At 45.3% G+C, this 14,983-nt stretch overlaps 1 protein-coding gene across 14 annotated transcripts in view; it reads right to left on the bottom strand.

Moving 5' to 3' along the window:
- Positions 1-14,983, bottom strand: part of nav3 (neuron navigator 3) — a 245,240-nt gene that overhangs the window by 141,297 nt on the left and 88,960 nt on the right. For 13 of the 14 annotated variants that reach the window (XM_042317404.1, XM_042317398.1, XM_042317393.1 and 10 more), the window contains exons 4-5: positions 12,214-12,286; positions 7,842-8,016 (exon numbers count right to left, since the gene is read on the bottom strand). In XM_042317404.1, coding sequence (XP_042173338.1) covers positions 7,842-8,016; positions 12,214-12,286 — 248 coding nt within the window. Of the gene's footprint in view, positions 1-4,071; positions 4,421-7,841; positions 8,017-12,213; positions 12,287-14,983 lie in introns of those variants that run through there. The other variant, XM_042317403.1, reaches the window with a different exon arrangement.

Here is a 14,983-nt window from a genome sequence, read left to right as displayed (position 1 = left end):
AGCCTCCAACACTCTACTCAACAAATTGGATGCAGTCTATCACAGTGCCATCTGTTTTGTCACCAAAACCCCATATACTACCCACACCTTGCGACCTGTACGCTCTTGTTGGTTGGCCCTCGCTTCATACTCGTCGCCAAACCCACTGGCTACATGTTATCTACAAGTCTCTGCTAGGTAAAGCCCCGCCTTATCTCAGCTCACTGGTCACCATAGCAGCACCCACTCGTAGCACACGCTCCAGCAGGTATATCTCACTGGTCACCCCCTAAAGCCAATTCCTCCTTTGGTCGCCTTTCCTTCCAGTTCTCTGCTGCCAATGACTGGAACGAACTGCAAAAATCACTGAAGCTGGAGACCCATATCTCCCTCACTAGCTTTAAGCACCAGCTGTCAGAGCAGCTCACAGATCACTGCACCTGTACATAGCCCATCTGTAAACAGCCTATCTATCTACCTCATCGCCATACTGTATTTATTTATTTATCTTCCTCCTTTGCACCCCAGTATCTCTACTTGCACATTCATCTTCTGCACATCTACCATTCCAGTGTTTAAATGCCATATTGTAATTGCCCTATTGTATTACTTCACCACCATGGCCTATTTATTGCCTTAACTCCCTTATCTTACCTCATTTGCACTCACTGTATATAGACCTTTTTTTCCTACTGTATTATTGACTATGTTTGTTTATTCCATGTGTAACTCTGAGTTGTTGCATGTGTCTAACTGCTATGCTTTATCTTGGCCAGGTCGCAGTTGTAAATGAGAACTTGTTCTCAACTAGCCTACCTGGTTAAAAGGTTAACTAAAAAAAAAATTAAAATCAAAGCGCTAGGGAAGTACCATAGTGCTTCAAAAACACACACAGGGCAATTTCCCATTATATCTACCTGTTCATATTATTGTGTTAATGGAAGGTGTATGTATGGCATCTGACAGAGACGTAATAAAACCCCGTAACCAACGATGCTCCCCACTCACTCCGCTATCCACTCTCCTCCCAGAATCCTTTGTGTGAGGGGTAAAGTAAATGGTTCACATAGGGAAGATAGCCGCGGTGCCATGATTAATAGAAGCCATCATTCCCAGAGGATGAAGCCGCAACGTGGGCGCAACAACTCTGCTCAAACCTTTCTCATCTTTTATCATGAACGTGCCTTGGATCTTTTCCCATTTTCTCCCTGAGTTTCATATTTCAGATGGCCCTATTGTGAATAGGCATTAGTGTCAGGTTAACGGATGGGGTTTAATTAAAGTTAGAGAGGGTCACAGGGCTAGATCACTAGCTACTGGTCTGTGGAACTGGTAGAAAGAGCTAGCGCTACACTAGCTTACAGTGCATTGAAATTGTACAGCAGCATGTGTTTCACTTAATTAAACTGACAGGGGACTGCACAGCACATGTTTCAGTGTGGCCCAATGCATCCCCTATAAAGTCTGCTGGAACATAAAAGCCACAGTATATTCCTACCCTCTAGCGTTTATCCAAACCACGACCTTTAATATATTTCCATGTGGAGAAAACATATGAGGTAAAGATACGCTGTACAATATGCCAGGTCACATTGATTAGGACATACATCACCGAGCGCAATCTCATGAACTGCGACAACGGCCTTGCGCATAGCATATGAGAGCTATATTGGAGAGGCATCGCTGTCCTATTAGATATGAGCTGTGGTTAACTATTCACTTTGCCTCAACAGTGTCATAATTCTGAGGTCAGCCAATAGCTAATCCCTCCATGATCCACAACGGCAGATTCCTCTGTTGACAGTAGGTATGAAGATGTCCTCCGACAGTGACACACCCACACATCCACACATGCATACACACACATACACACACACACACGCGCACACACCCACACACGCCCTTTTAAACCAGGCTAAATCAGGGAGTGGGAATATTATCTCTCGCTCTACCTCTCAAAGTAAAGACACACAGGGGGCTGCCTAGCGCCTTTACACAATCCCTTACCACATTGATAACTTCAGTTCTATCAAATGCTGTATACAGCTCATCTAAAGCTCAAAGGATAATCTAGCCGGAACTGTCAATATAGTGATGAACTGATGCCTGTGTGAAAAGACAGCAATGCTCATAGCATTACATATAGAAACATAGAAACACGACTGCTCAGAAACCTCCGAGTAGATTCACTTACAGACTATAGAGTAGATTCACTTACAGACTATAGAGTAGATTCACTTACAGACTATAGAGTAGATTCACTTACAGACTATAGAGTAGATTCACTTACAGACTATAGAGTAGATTCACTTACAGACTATAGAGTAGATTCACTTACAGACTATAGAGTAGATTCACTTACAGACTATAGAGTAGATTCACTTACAGACTATAGAGTAGATTCACTTACAGACTATAGAGTAGATTCACTTACAGACTATAGAGTAGATTCACTTACAGACTATAGAGTAGATTCACTTACAGACTAGAGATTCACTACAGACTATAGAGTAGATTCACTTACAGACTACAGACTATAGAGTAGATTCAGTAGATTCATTTACAGACTATAGAGTAGATTCATTTACAGACTATAGAGTAGATTCACTTAGATTCACAGACTATACAGACTATAGAGTAGATTCACTTACAGACTATAGAGTAGATTCACTTACAGACTATAGAGTAGATTCACTTACAGACTATAGAGTAGATTCACTTACAGACTATAGACTAGATTCACTTACAGACTATAGATAGTAGATTCACTTACAGACTAGATTCACTTACAGACTATAGAGTAGATTCACTTACAGACTATAGAGTAGATTCACTTACAGATTCACACTTACAGACTATAGAGTAGATTCACTTACAGACTATAGAGTAGATTCACTTACAGACTATAGAGTAGATTCACTTACAGACTATAGAGTAGATTCACTTACAGACTATAGAGTAGATTCACTTACAGACTATAGAGTAGATTCACTTACAGACTATAGAGTAGATTCACTTACAGACTATAGAGTAGATTCACTTACAGACTATAGAGTAGATTCACTTACAGACTATAGAGTAGATTCACTTACAGACTATAGAGTAGATTCACTTACAGACTATAGAGTAGATTCACTTACAGACTATAGAGTAGATTCACTTACAGACTATAGAGTAGATTCACTTACAGACTATAGAGTAGATTCACTTACAGACTATAGAGTAGATTCAGAGACTATAGAGTAGATTCACTTACAGACTATAGAGTAGATTCACTTACAGACTATAGAGTAGATTCATTACAGACTATAGAGACTTACAGACTATAGAGTAGATTCACAGACTTAGAGTAGATTCACAGACTATAGAGTAGATTCACTTACAGACTATAGAGTAGATTCACTTACAGACTATAGAGTAGATTCACTTACAGACTATTCAGAGTAGATTCACTTACAGACTATAGAGTAGATTCACTTACAGACTATAGAGTAGATTCACTTACAGACTATAGAGTAGATTCACTTACAGACTATAGAGTAGATTCACTTACAGACTATAGAGTAGATTCACTTACAGACTATAGAGTAGATTCACTTACAGACTATAGAGTAGATTCACTTACAGACTATAGAGTAGATTCACTTACAGACTATAGAGTAGATTCACTTACAGACTATAGAGTAGATTCACTTACAGACTATAGAGTAGATTCACTTACAGACTAGATTCACTTACAGACTAGATTTCACTTACAGACTATAGAGTAGATTCACTTACAGACTATAGAGTAGATTCACTTACAGACTATAGAGTAGATTCACTTACAGACTATAGAGTAGATTCACTTACAGACTATAGAGTAGATTCACTTACAGACTATAGAGTAGATTCACTTACAGACTATAGAGTAGATTCACTTACAGACTATAGAGTAGATTCACTTAAAGACACGACATATAGAAACATCTCCACAAGCAACAACTCATAGCTCCCTTTCAACCAACTTCACAAAGTAACACATCAAAACCTATGCAGGCAATAATACTAAGCATAGACGTGAAACTAGTTTGAATAAAGGCAGTCAATTACCAGTTCATGATGACATCAACACAGTCTCCTAATCCAACTACAGTAGCAGTACCACGCTTGGCTTTAAATCAGAACAGAGAGCCAACAGGCACAGACACTCTACTCAGTACAGTACCTAGAGGGGTCTGGCTTGGCTTTCCCATAGAGCAGACGACTCTTTCTCTCCCGGGGCTTGGCGGTGGGCAGGCGCGAGCGCGAGACAAGGGGGTCAACTTGTTCACCATGGGACATGATGAGTTAAGTGGGAGGGATCGCCGATGCTGCCCCACTACCTTCTACAGTTCCAGCCCCAGAGGCTCCTGGGTGTCGCGGGCCACCAATGGGGAGTTTCCCCCCAACATATACGCATGCACACACGCACAGAGCACTTGGCCTGCTCACATTTACAGTTGCAGCACTAGGCTTTCTATAGCCAGCACCTGCTGCTGGAGCCCTGATCGGCCTCACTGGTGTCTGGGGGGAGAGGGTAGGACGTGTGTGTGTGTGTGTGATTAAGTGAGTGAAAGATAATTGATGATTGCTTTATAAAAAGCAACACTACATTGTTCGGTGGATCAGACTACATTGTCCTAGATTGTATTTTTGGTCAGGAGATCCAGACAGGGCTGGTCACGTCTGTGAAATCAGACAATGCGGTACGCAGGTTGACGTTTATTGGGATGAGTCTTGTCCTTGAGGCAAAACCTCTGCTAGATGGGCCAGCTGCAAAGTCAAAATTGTCTATACTGTAAAAATGTATGAAAACAAAAATGTGCTTTTTAGTCTTCGATTAAGGTTAGGGTTAGGCATTAGGGTTAGCAGTGTGGTTAGGGTTGGGCATTAGGGTTAGCAGTGTGGTTAAGGTTAGGCATTAGGGTTAGCAGTGTGGTTAAGGTTAGGCATTAGGGTTAGCAGTGTGGTTAGGGTTAGGCATTAGGGTTAGCAGTGTGGTTAAGGTTAGGCATTAGGGTTAGCAGTGTGGTTAGGGTTAGGCATTAGGGTTAGGCATTAGGGTTAGCAGTGTGGTTAAGGTTAGGCATTAGGGTTAGCAGTGTGGTTAAGTTAAGGTTAGGCATTAGGGTTAGCAGTGTGGTTAAGGTTAGGCATTAGGGTTAGCAGTGTGGCAGTGTGGTTTTAGGCATTAGGGTTAGCAGTGTGCTTAAAGTTAGGCATTAGGGTTAGCAGTGTGGTTAAGGTTAGGCATTAGGGTTAGCAGTGTGGTTAAGGTTAGGCATTAGGGTTAGCAGTGTGGTTAAGGTTAGGAATTAGGGTTAGCAGTGTGCTTAAAGTTAGGGTTAGCAGTGTGGTTAGGGTTAAGGTTAGCAGTGTGCTTAAGGCTGGGGTTAAGGTTAGGTTCAATGACATTGTGGCTGTTCCAACTAGTGTCCACTCTGCAGAGCAGTACAAGATTCATGATGAAAAATGCTAACCTGCATGTCATACGAGCAGAGAGGTGAATGCTTACTCAGAGTATATTTCACTTGAAACACGTTACAGCTCAAGCTAATTGGCTAATGTAACATGTCCTCATATTCCCCTACAGTTGAATACCTATATTTATGACAGACTGATTAATCATCCTGGTTTGCGTCAGATTTTTGACACACACACACACATGCAGACACACACCGTATCTGGTTCTCCATTAAAACCACCACCACACCGACCACTTCTCTACTAGGAAAACAATGGCTTCCTGTAGCAGTGATGGGCTGTGGAGCATCGCATCTCGTGGGGTGTTGATTTACTAATCTCCCCCAGGGGAATGAGACGTTACTGGGCCTGGCAGACCTTGAGGAAACCCTGGCAGATCCTGGGTGTTGTTGGAAGCCAGCCCCATACATTTAACTAGCCCTCTGGTTCCTGGTTCCTTATGGCCTCCTGGCCTACTTCTGCTGTGTGACATCACCAAGGCCCGGCTTGGGGTATCAGACCCGCACCTGTCGCTTGTTGCTGCCTCTGACTGGGAGAGGTCCCAGAAAGCTGAGGCCCGAGAGGGAGGAATGAGGGGCAGCTGTGCCTCTCTGCGCACCCCTCCCACCCATAACCAGGCTAATACCCCTAGACTCAGTTATTCAGTTATAGCCTCTCAAACTCTGCCCCTCCTTGCCGCAGTCCTGACAGTGACCAGAGGATCAACACCGGGTACCTCAGAATACATCCATACACCAGCAGCAGGCCAGACCAGGGCCTGGTTGGGATGGTTGGGAGGTGTAACCTAAGCTCGCCATGGGAATGCCACCCATCTGTGGCACTTTAAACCTCTCTTCAGATGCTTCTCTCAGGCTGGGCTGTCTATTTACATCACATGGGCCTGGATCCCTTCCTGTTTTTATTGCTTAGTGGGCAGAGGCAGAGTCCACTTTCTGTCTACTTCTGCAATGTGTTGAAATGTTCCTCTGTTAGCTCCTATCTGTTTATTAAATGGTAAAATGTCTGTCTAAACTACTGGCACACAGCTCGGACACCCATACATACCCCGCAAGACAGGCCACAAGAGGTCTCTTCACAGTCCCCAAGTCCAGAACAGACTATGGGAGGCACACAGCTCAGACACCCATACATACCCCGCAAGACAGGCCACAAGAGGTCTCTTCACAGTCCCCAAGTCCAGAACAGACTATGGGAGGCACACAGCTCTACCCCACAAGACAGGCCACAAGAGGTCTCTTCACAGTCCCCAAGTCCAGAACAGACTATGGGAGGCACACAGCTCGGACACCCATACATACCCCGCAAGACAGGCCACAAGAGGTCTCTTCACAGTCCCCAAGTCCAGAACAGACTATGGGAGGCACACAGCTCGGACACCCATACATACCCCGCAAGACAGGCCACAAGAGGTCTCTTCACAGTCCCCAAGTCCAGAACAGACTATGGGAGGCACACAGCTCAGACACCCATACATACCCCGCAAGACAGGCCACAAGAGGTCTCTTCACAGTCCCCAAGTCCAGAACAGACTATGGGAGGCACACAGTACTACATAGAGCCATGACTACATGGAACTCTATTCCACAGTACTACATAGAGCCATGACTACATGGAACTCTATTCCACAGTACTACATAGAGCCATGACTACATGGAACTCTATTCCACAGTACTACATAGAGCCATGACTACATAGAACTCTATTCCACATCAAGTAACTGACGCAGGTAGTAAAATTTGATTTAAAAAACAGATTAAAAAACACCTTATGGAACCGGGACTGTGAAGCAACACAAACATAGGCATCGACACACACACACACACACACACACACACACACACACACACACACACACACACACACACACACACACACACACACACACACACACACACACACACACACACACACACACACACACACGATAACATACGCACTATGCACACACATACACATGGATTTAGTACTGTAGATATGTGGTAGTGGTGGAGCAGGGGCCTGAGGGCACACAGTGTGTTGTGAAATCTCTGACTGTATTGTAATGTTTTAAAAAATGATATAAACAGTCTTAATTTGCTGGACCCCAGGAAGATTAGCTGCTGCCTTGGATCCATAATAAATACAAATGGTGTGAAAATACATAGCAGGGACCTGTTTGGACGAGACCAACTCAATTTGAACCGTACACAAAAGTCAAAATATCCCAAGATCAAATGTGTTCAGAAGCAAAATAACACCCCAGCATAGTGGCTGCAAATGTGACTAGTAAACCATTGGTAAGGAAAACGCAAAACTGACCCAAAATGTAGCATCTAGCGCCAACTTCACCCGGCGCCATTGAGGACAACTGAGCCTACCTGGACTGCATCTCTGGTTGCGTTTTGAGGGGGCTGGCCGGCGCCGCCCCGGTGGTCTGGTGTGTAAGCTCTACCAGGGACTGGTAGTACTGCTGCTGCTGTTGCTGCTGCTGCTTGTAGCGAGACAGGATGAAGAACAGTCCCAGGATGCTCTTTAGATTCCCATTCCGGATCTCTGACGGGTAGACAGGGGAACAGAGCACATCATTATCAGGAACGTGGGTTCAAATCTAGCTGCTGCCAACAATACGGAAATGTATGCACACAGTACTATAATTGGTTTGGATAAAAGCGTCAGCTAGCTAAATGACATATATTAACCGCCCTGTGTGATTCCTGGCTTGGCTAAGAGAATACACAAACACACATCTGACACAAGGGAAGTGAGTATCTAGTGTTGTTTTCGTCTCAGAATGAGGAAGTGAGAATGAAATAGTGAGTCAGGTACAGTGTGCTATTACTAACGGAACAAGTGTCTAATTTAACTGTAACCATTTTGTTGATATGGACTATTTCACAATTATTGCACTAGGGATTCACCTAAGACCACTGGCTGAGTGACTTAGTCCTCGTGAGAAATGGGTTCTGACTAGGTTGCACACATTCACTCTAAACTTACTCTAAAATGCTTTTAAAGTTCACTTCTCCCTGCAAAACAAAGGGAGCCTATCAACTGTGATATGATTAATCTGAAATCCAGGAATGAAAATGTATCTCTCGCTCAGCCCCCGTCATCGGAGCGCTAACGCATCCACTTGTGAAATGGCTTTTCATATCAGAATAGCTGACACAGAGGCTGTTTGAAAGATTTCAACAGCTGACACAGCAGTTTACGTAACGGGGCTCAACTTTCTTGGCCTGTTGTTTGGCGATTACAAAAAGTTGGAAAGATTAATCTTTACGTTTTCGATTTCAAACTCCAGGAAGCAGTCATTTATACTGTTACATTGCAGCAGTCCAAACGGGCAGTATTCACTTGAAGAACCAAAACGTCCCACATTCATTCGGCAAAGCAATTTGTCACTGGCCACAGAATAATTTGAGATTTACTGTGTAGAAAACAATAGCACAACAGAAATACAGGGCCTTTTGAGGTTCCTATTTGAAACATGAAGGACCAGTTACCCGGAACCAGATTAAGCCTGTTTGTGGACTAAAAAACATGCTAAATGGAGAATCTCCATTGAAAGTGTTTACTAGTCCAGGACTAGGCTTAATCTGGTTCAAGGAAAACCATCATATAGAGTACGAGATAGAAGCAGTTGACCATGTGAACATCTATTCAGACATTCAGACAAATACAGACATTTGATATCAATGTGACCAGTTGTCTCCTTGTGCTTCATATGGATGTGGAACAAATTCATTAAACACAGATATCGCAGCAGGGTTGTCATTTAGAGAAAAACAAAACAGCTGCGATTTTGAGGAAAATGGAACTGAACTTGATCCAGATATCGACTAATGGAGGGAGATCCACCATGATAGGGTTTCCTCTAATGCCAGCCTGCTCTTAACCAGCCTGCTTTACCAGCCTGCTTTACCAGCCTGCTTTACCAGCCTGCTCCCACTCTTTCTATTCAGCCTGCTTCCAGAGACCCTCTCCCTCAGAATTATCCAATTATGGTTAGTTATGCTAAGCTCCATTGGCCCCACCATACAGGAGCACATGTCTTATGCCCAGTTTCAAAGCAACGTGGGCTAAGTGCTGTCAGCACTTTGGGGCCAGTCCTCCTTGGGCCACAGTCAGAGTATATGGGCCCCGCTTCGAGGGACTTTTAAGTGGTTGACGCGGTTTCATTTAACCTTTTGTCTTTTTGGGGGGCGGATTTTACGAGCTACAAAGGACTTCGGAGGAGGTAGATGGAGGGTTCTGCTAGGCCTGAATGGTACAGGAAAAGTATTGAGGAAAAATGGGACTGCTGAACCGCTCCCACCCAATTAATCTTTCCTGGATTTAATCCCCAGACGCGAGCCGATTTAGCCCTGGCCTCTTTCAATAACATTTGACCCTAACGACCAAGGCTGCAAACTTTGACTATAGAGAAAGAGGAAGTTATACATTTCCCTTTCAAAAGTGATATGATCTGAGGTTTTTAAACCTCGTATTAAACATTCTCTTCCCCTTTCAGCTACTCTGTTCCCCAACCAGCTGACAATCTGAGTTACATCCAGAACTGGTCCTGACCTGTGCATCTTCCTGCTAGTTATCTGATGAAGGCAGAATATATGGACTGCTGGTTTTACAGAGTGGTGGACACAGTAGGCGTGATCACCATGTTGGGGATCAGGAGGGTGAGTATGCGTGTCCTCACTGACCCGGCAAGGAGAGGCGTTTAAGTGCTAACCAGGCTAGGAAAAACAGACCTATTCGAACAGGCATCTGTGCCCACAGAGATCAAGGAGTAGGTTTGGGCTCATGTCACAGTCGTCACAGTGAGAGCAGGGCCCTGCCGTCCAGATGGTTCTCCCTCACCGTACAGACCCTGCCACCACTTAATGACCTGCCACGGATGACCCCTCGCTGTACATGGCTATGAACTGCAGGAAGGACACTTTTAGAGGTTCACACCTGCTTTTAAAATATTTGGTTTAGACTAGAGCGAGTGACCCTTGAATAGATCTCAGCGGGCACGGATGAACCTATCTGCGGGTTAACTGGTAGAACTGAAAAGCGGGTGTTGAAGACCCTGGCAGAACAAAAGAGTGCTGGACATTGAATGGTTGTTGTACCGTTTGTTGGCTGTTTTCATTGAACAGAAAATGAGGAAGTCCAGTTTTATTATGCCATGTATTAAGTCTTTGTTTGCTTGCTATGAAGTTATATCAGGGGTGTTTCCGGGACTTTGACGCATGCGACAAACAAAATCATTAAATCTGGCACATCTGAGGCTGAGGTCGCCCACAAGACGCCTTTCTGGAGTTTCTTTCCTAGAGGATTATTAGATTGTTTTCTGGAAAAATCCTATACCCTCCAAGTACATCAAACGTCCCGTTTCTTTTCAAATTCCACGCCTCGTAAAAACTAAGCACAAGCGTATGGAGGCCTCAAAAGTCTGCAGATCCCACAGCTAATTCAATGAAGCATAGTCCTCACTAGCTTAGGGGTATATGGAATGACTGGCCCACTCCTCATACACATGGCCCAGGGAGACAGAGACCCACGCCTGGTCCACTCCTCATACACATGGCCCAGGGAGACAGAGACCCACGCCTGGCCCACTCCTCATACACATGGCCCAGGGAGACAGAGACCCACACCTGGCCCACTCCTCATACACATGTCCCAGGGGGACAGAGACCCACGCCTGGCCCACTCCTCATACACATGGCCCAGGGGACAGAGACCCACGCCTGGCCCACTCCTCATACACATGGCCTAGGGGGACAGAGACCACGCCTGGCCAACTCCTCATACACATGGCCCAGGGAGACAGAGACCCACGCCTGGCCAACTCCTCATACACATGGCCCAGGGGGACAGAGACTCAAGCCTGGCCACTCCTCATACACATGGCCCAGGGGACAGAGACCCACGCCTGGCCCACTCCTCATACACATGGCCTAGGGGGACAGAGACCCACGCCTGGCCAACTCCTCATACACATGGCCCAGGGAGACAGAGACCCATGCCTGGCCAACTCCTCATACACATGGCCCAGGGGGACAGAGACCCACGCCTGGCCCACTCCTCATACACATGGCCCAGGGGGACAGAGACCCACGGCTATAAAAAAGTAACCCAATAGCCTGTATATTTAGGTACCCTCTTCTATTCCAGACTGGCAAAGTCACTTTGCTGTTTTTAGGGGGACAGAATTTAGAGTATCTGGTCAGAGTATTGGGGCGGCTATTTGGGCTGTTCCGACAGGTCAAGGGCTTCGTCACTTCGCCAAACTTTAGAGGGGAGTTAAACTGACGGGGGTCCAGGAAACAAACACTGGTCTTAAATAACAGTTGGCCAGTTACTGTGGGGCAACTTCAGACATGTTAACACCCATACGAGTAGGGCTGTATATCTGATTCATAGCAGCTTGTAGGAGGAGAGTAACCTCAAATGGGCCATTCAAAAACTATGTGTAGTTAGGTTGACCGATCCTGCTATAACTCTCAACGACACATTAACTTCCTTCCATCCTGTGATACATTTTTCAGCTCGAGACCCAAATGAGAAATTCACCGTCCTTCCGTGACCCAATAACCCAAATCAAGAAGAAATATAAATATTTTCAGAGTCCAGTTGGGGTACCGACCGATAGCTTAAGAAACCGTACAACCACAGTCCTAGTTCCTAGCCTTGTCTCAAGCCTAATGGGTTAACAATCATCATTATACATTCATCTTCATAAAAAAAATAAGAATTCAGTCTTACCTTCTGAGGAGAGCCCTTGTACATTCACTCCTCTTGCGTCCAGGAAACTGAGGCAGGCGTCCAAATTCTCGGTCTGAGGACAGAAAGAATATGAGGAGATGAACAACAGTCAGTGAAGGAAAGCATGGTGGTTGTGGAGGACTGTCATGGAGTGGCTACTTCACATTCAATGTGCAGAATGTCTCAGGGGGATGGAGTTAGGGGCTGATCAACCCATTGGCCATAAAGCACCCATTGTCTGATTATGGCAGAGCCCGTTTGACCCGAACGTGACACAAGGAGTCAGCCGAGCCGTCTGACATAGTGACCACAGTGTGTCCCACCTACACAGCCCACAGCCCCAGCCCTGGTCAATATGCAGTATGTATACAGTACAGGAGATGTGGCCCACTTGAGGCCAATTACGACACAATACACAGCTGACAGGCAGCAGTAGAGTCAACAGCGATACTCAACCTCCCTCAGAGTGACAAAGTTCTACTGAGTTCGAGGCACTGACCCTTTTATATATGAACCACTGTGCATTCCTTGAGAGTGGCTAACGCCTGCCACCGTTTGCATGGCGGGTAGTCTCAGCCCTCGGCACAGAGGGCTTTCATGAGAAGGTCACCACAGGGCAGAGAGCTCCACTGGGCCGTATTGTACTGGGGCTGTTGTGAGGGCGGGCTGGGCTGGCTGGCTAGGCTGGGCAGACAGGCGGCGTCCAGCAGTAGTGGAGTTTAATGGAATCCTTCTCCGTGCTGCTTCAGTCTAAACCCTAACCAGCCCTGAGGGGAAACGCCCCCCCAAAGGAACAGGGACACCATCTCAGTAGTCTGGTCTGGAGTCTGACCTAGACTGTTGACTAAATGACTGTTATATAAATGCAAGTCAGTGATGACATCAGACCTTAATAAGCCAATAGAGGAGGACCGCCGGGCGTCTCTGACGACGCCCTCGCTCTCGCCTGCCAGCCCTTTCAGATCCACACACATCTTGGTTGTGACTACATTTCCGTTGTAACAAGAGCACATTCTGTAGCGTATCAACATTACACGGATGGTGTCCAGCCCCAGCCTGGCCCTGACCCGTCTCAGGGTGAAAGGAGGTGGATTTACAGCCAGTCGTACAGATGGGTGGGTCTCGTCTGACTTCAATGTAATGTACCACTCCAGCCTCCAGCCCTGCACCAGCCAGTGGTAGCCTGCAACAGGGAGGGCCAGGAGGATGGATGGCTGTTTACTCTGCCTGTATCAACAGGGTCGGGACCAGAACATGGGGATCACAGCCTGTTCATCTGCCTCCACAACACAAACAGGACTGGAAGGGAAAAAAGAGGCACAGATGTCGGGCTGTTCACATGTGGTATGTTCCACATATGCTTAGCCAGACACCCCCAACAACCTAACAGTTTGATTATACCCTTCTCTCGTAAAAATGTGTTTGAGACATTCATCTCAGCGGAGTGACGTGCTGAGCACCGTACATTATGGTCATCATTCCCCAATTAAGTCTAGTCTAGTTGGTGAAGTATCAAATCCACATTGGTGTTGTTCCATTGAGGGCGGTTGTGGGGGAAAAAAACAGAGGCTACCAGACAAATTCAGATGAGCACAAAGCATCTGTGGAAATTAGTGTCATATAAACACAGATGAAATGTAACTAACCAGCATGGTAACTAGCATGGTATCACCTCAGCCTCCTTGGACTAATGTTTCAATAATTCTGTTTGAAACGGCTATTTTAAAAATATTTACAACGTCAAGTCAAATATCCACGGATGCCTTCACGCAGCTCCGTGCATCTGTTGGCCAGGCAGGGAGAGGGGGAGGACAGAGACTAGAGAGGCAGGGCATGTTGAACGGGCGACGCAAAGACAGAGGAGTCAACCCATAGGAAAACAGACAGTAGATCTGTCCGGGAGAGTGTATCCTGTGAGTGAGACCTGTATCCTGTCTGTTCATTTAAAAAAAAGACAAAAATGTGACTGATCAAATCTGAGGCAATGTTCTGCAACTGACATTCTGACGTTCTCACCAGAGAGCTATTAGATCAGAGCTGATTATCTTCTGTCGGTCTTTAGATTTAAATGACGGAAACAAAGCTGTATGGTCATTTAAAGCGTTGTTGATAAGTGCAGCCTTAATGTTCCACTGCTTTCTGGCTAAACAAACTGCCATTTTGGTGGGTGGTTTGGCTTTGTCATATATTTTAACGGCTTCTCGAGGAACTCGGATCATTTCTTGCTCCGATGTAAAATTGACATTTTACAGATCCACATGTCATTAAAAGCCATTTGGAAATGGAACATTTTGATGAGGGACATTTTACCAAATTTGCACTTTCGGGAACTGACAAGAACACAAACATACACCATTGGAAAATGACTGCTGATTTTAGGCAAGTACAATTGACATAATACTGAAGTCATCTTGTTCAAGTTTATTGTTGTTGGCGTTATAATCATCGTAAATCAAACCATGTTTAATTCACACACTGCACAGATCAAAAGATGAGGCTCTGATGCTGAATAAATGTTTGCAGTTTAATTTGCTCACATCGCTCCCAAGTCCCAAAAATGTGTTTTGAGGCACTTTGGGTCTCCAACGGTTTCAAGTAACCGCCACATTTGGATAGTGTTATCCCTCAGACACAACTGTCAAATACAAATGGGCCCACGCCTCAATTACAATTGATCTTCGCCAAAAGCAATCTGTTTCAAAACAACACAGAATACTGGTGCTTCACCACGGCTCAGAACAACACAGAATACCTTGCGTTGGTACTTCAC

Source organism: Oncorhynchus tshawytscha, unplaced genomic scaffold (assembly GCF_018296145.1).
Source record: "Oncorhynchus tshawytscha isolate Ot180627B unplaced genomic scaffold, Otsh_v2.0 Un_contig_8446_pilon_pilon, whole genome shotgun sequence".
NCBI classification, from domain to species: domain Eukaryota; kingdom Metazoa; phylum Chordata; class Actinopteri; order Salmoniformes; family Salmonidae; genus Oncorhynchus; species Oncorhynchus tshawytscha.
Note: the sequence above shows the minus strand (reverse complement) of the source record. Positions and strands in the feature narration are given on the sequence as shown.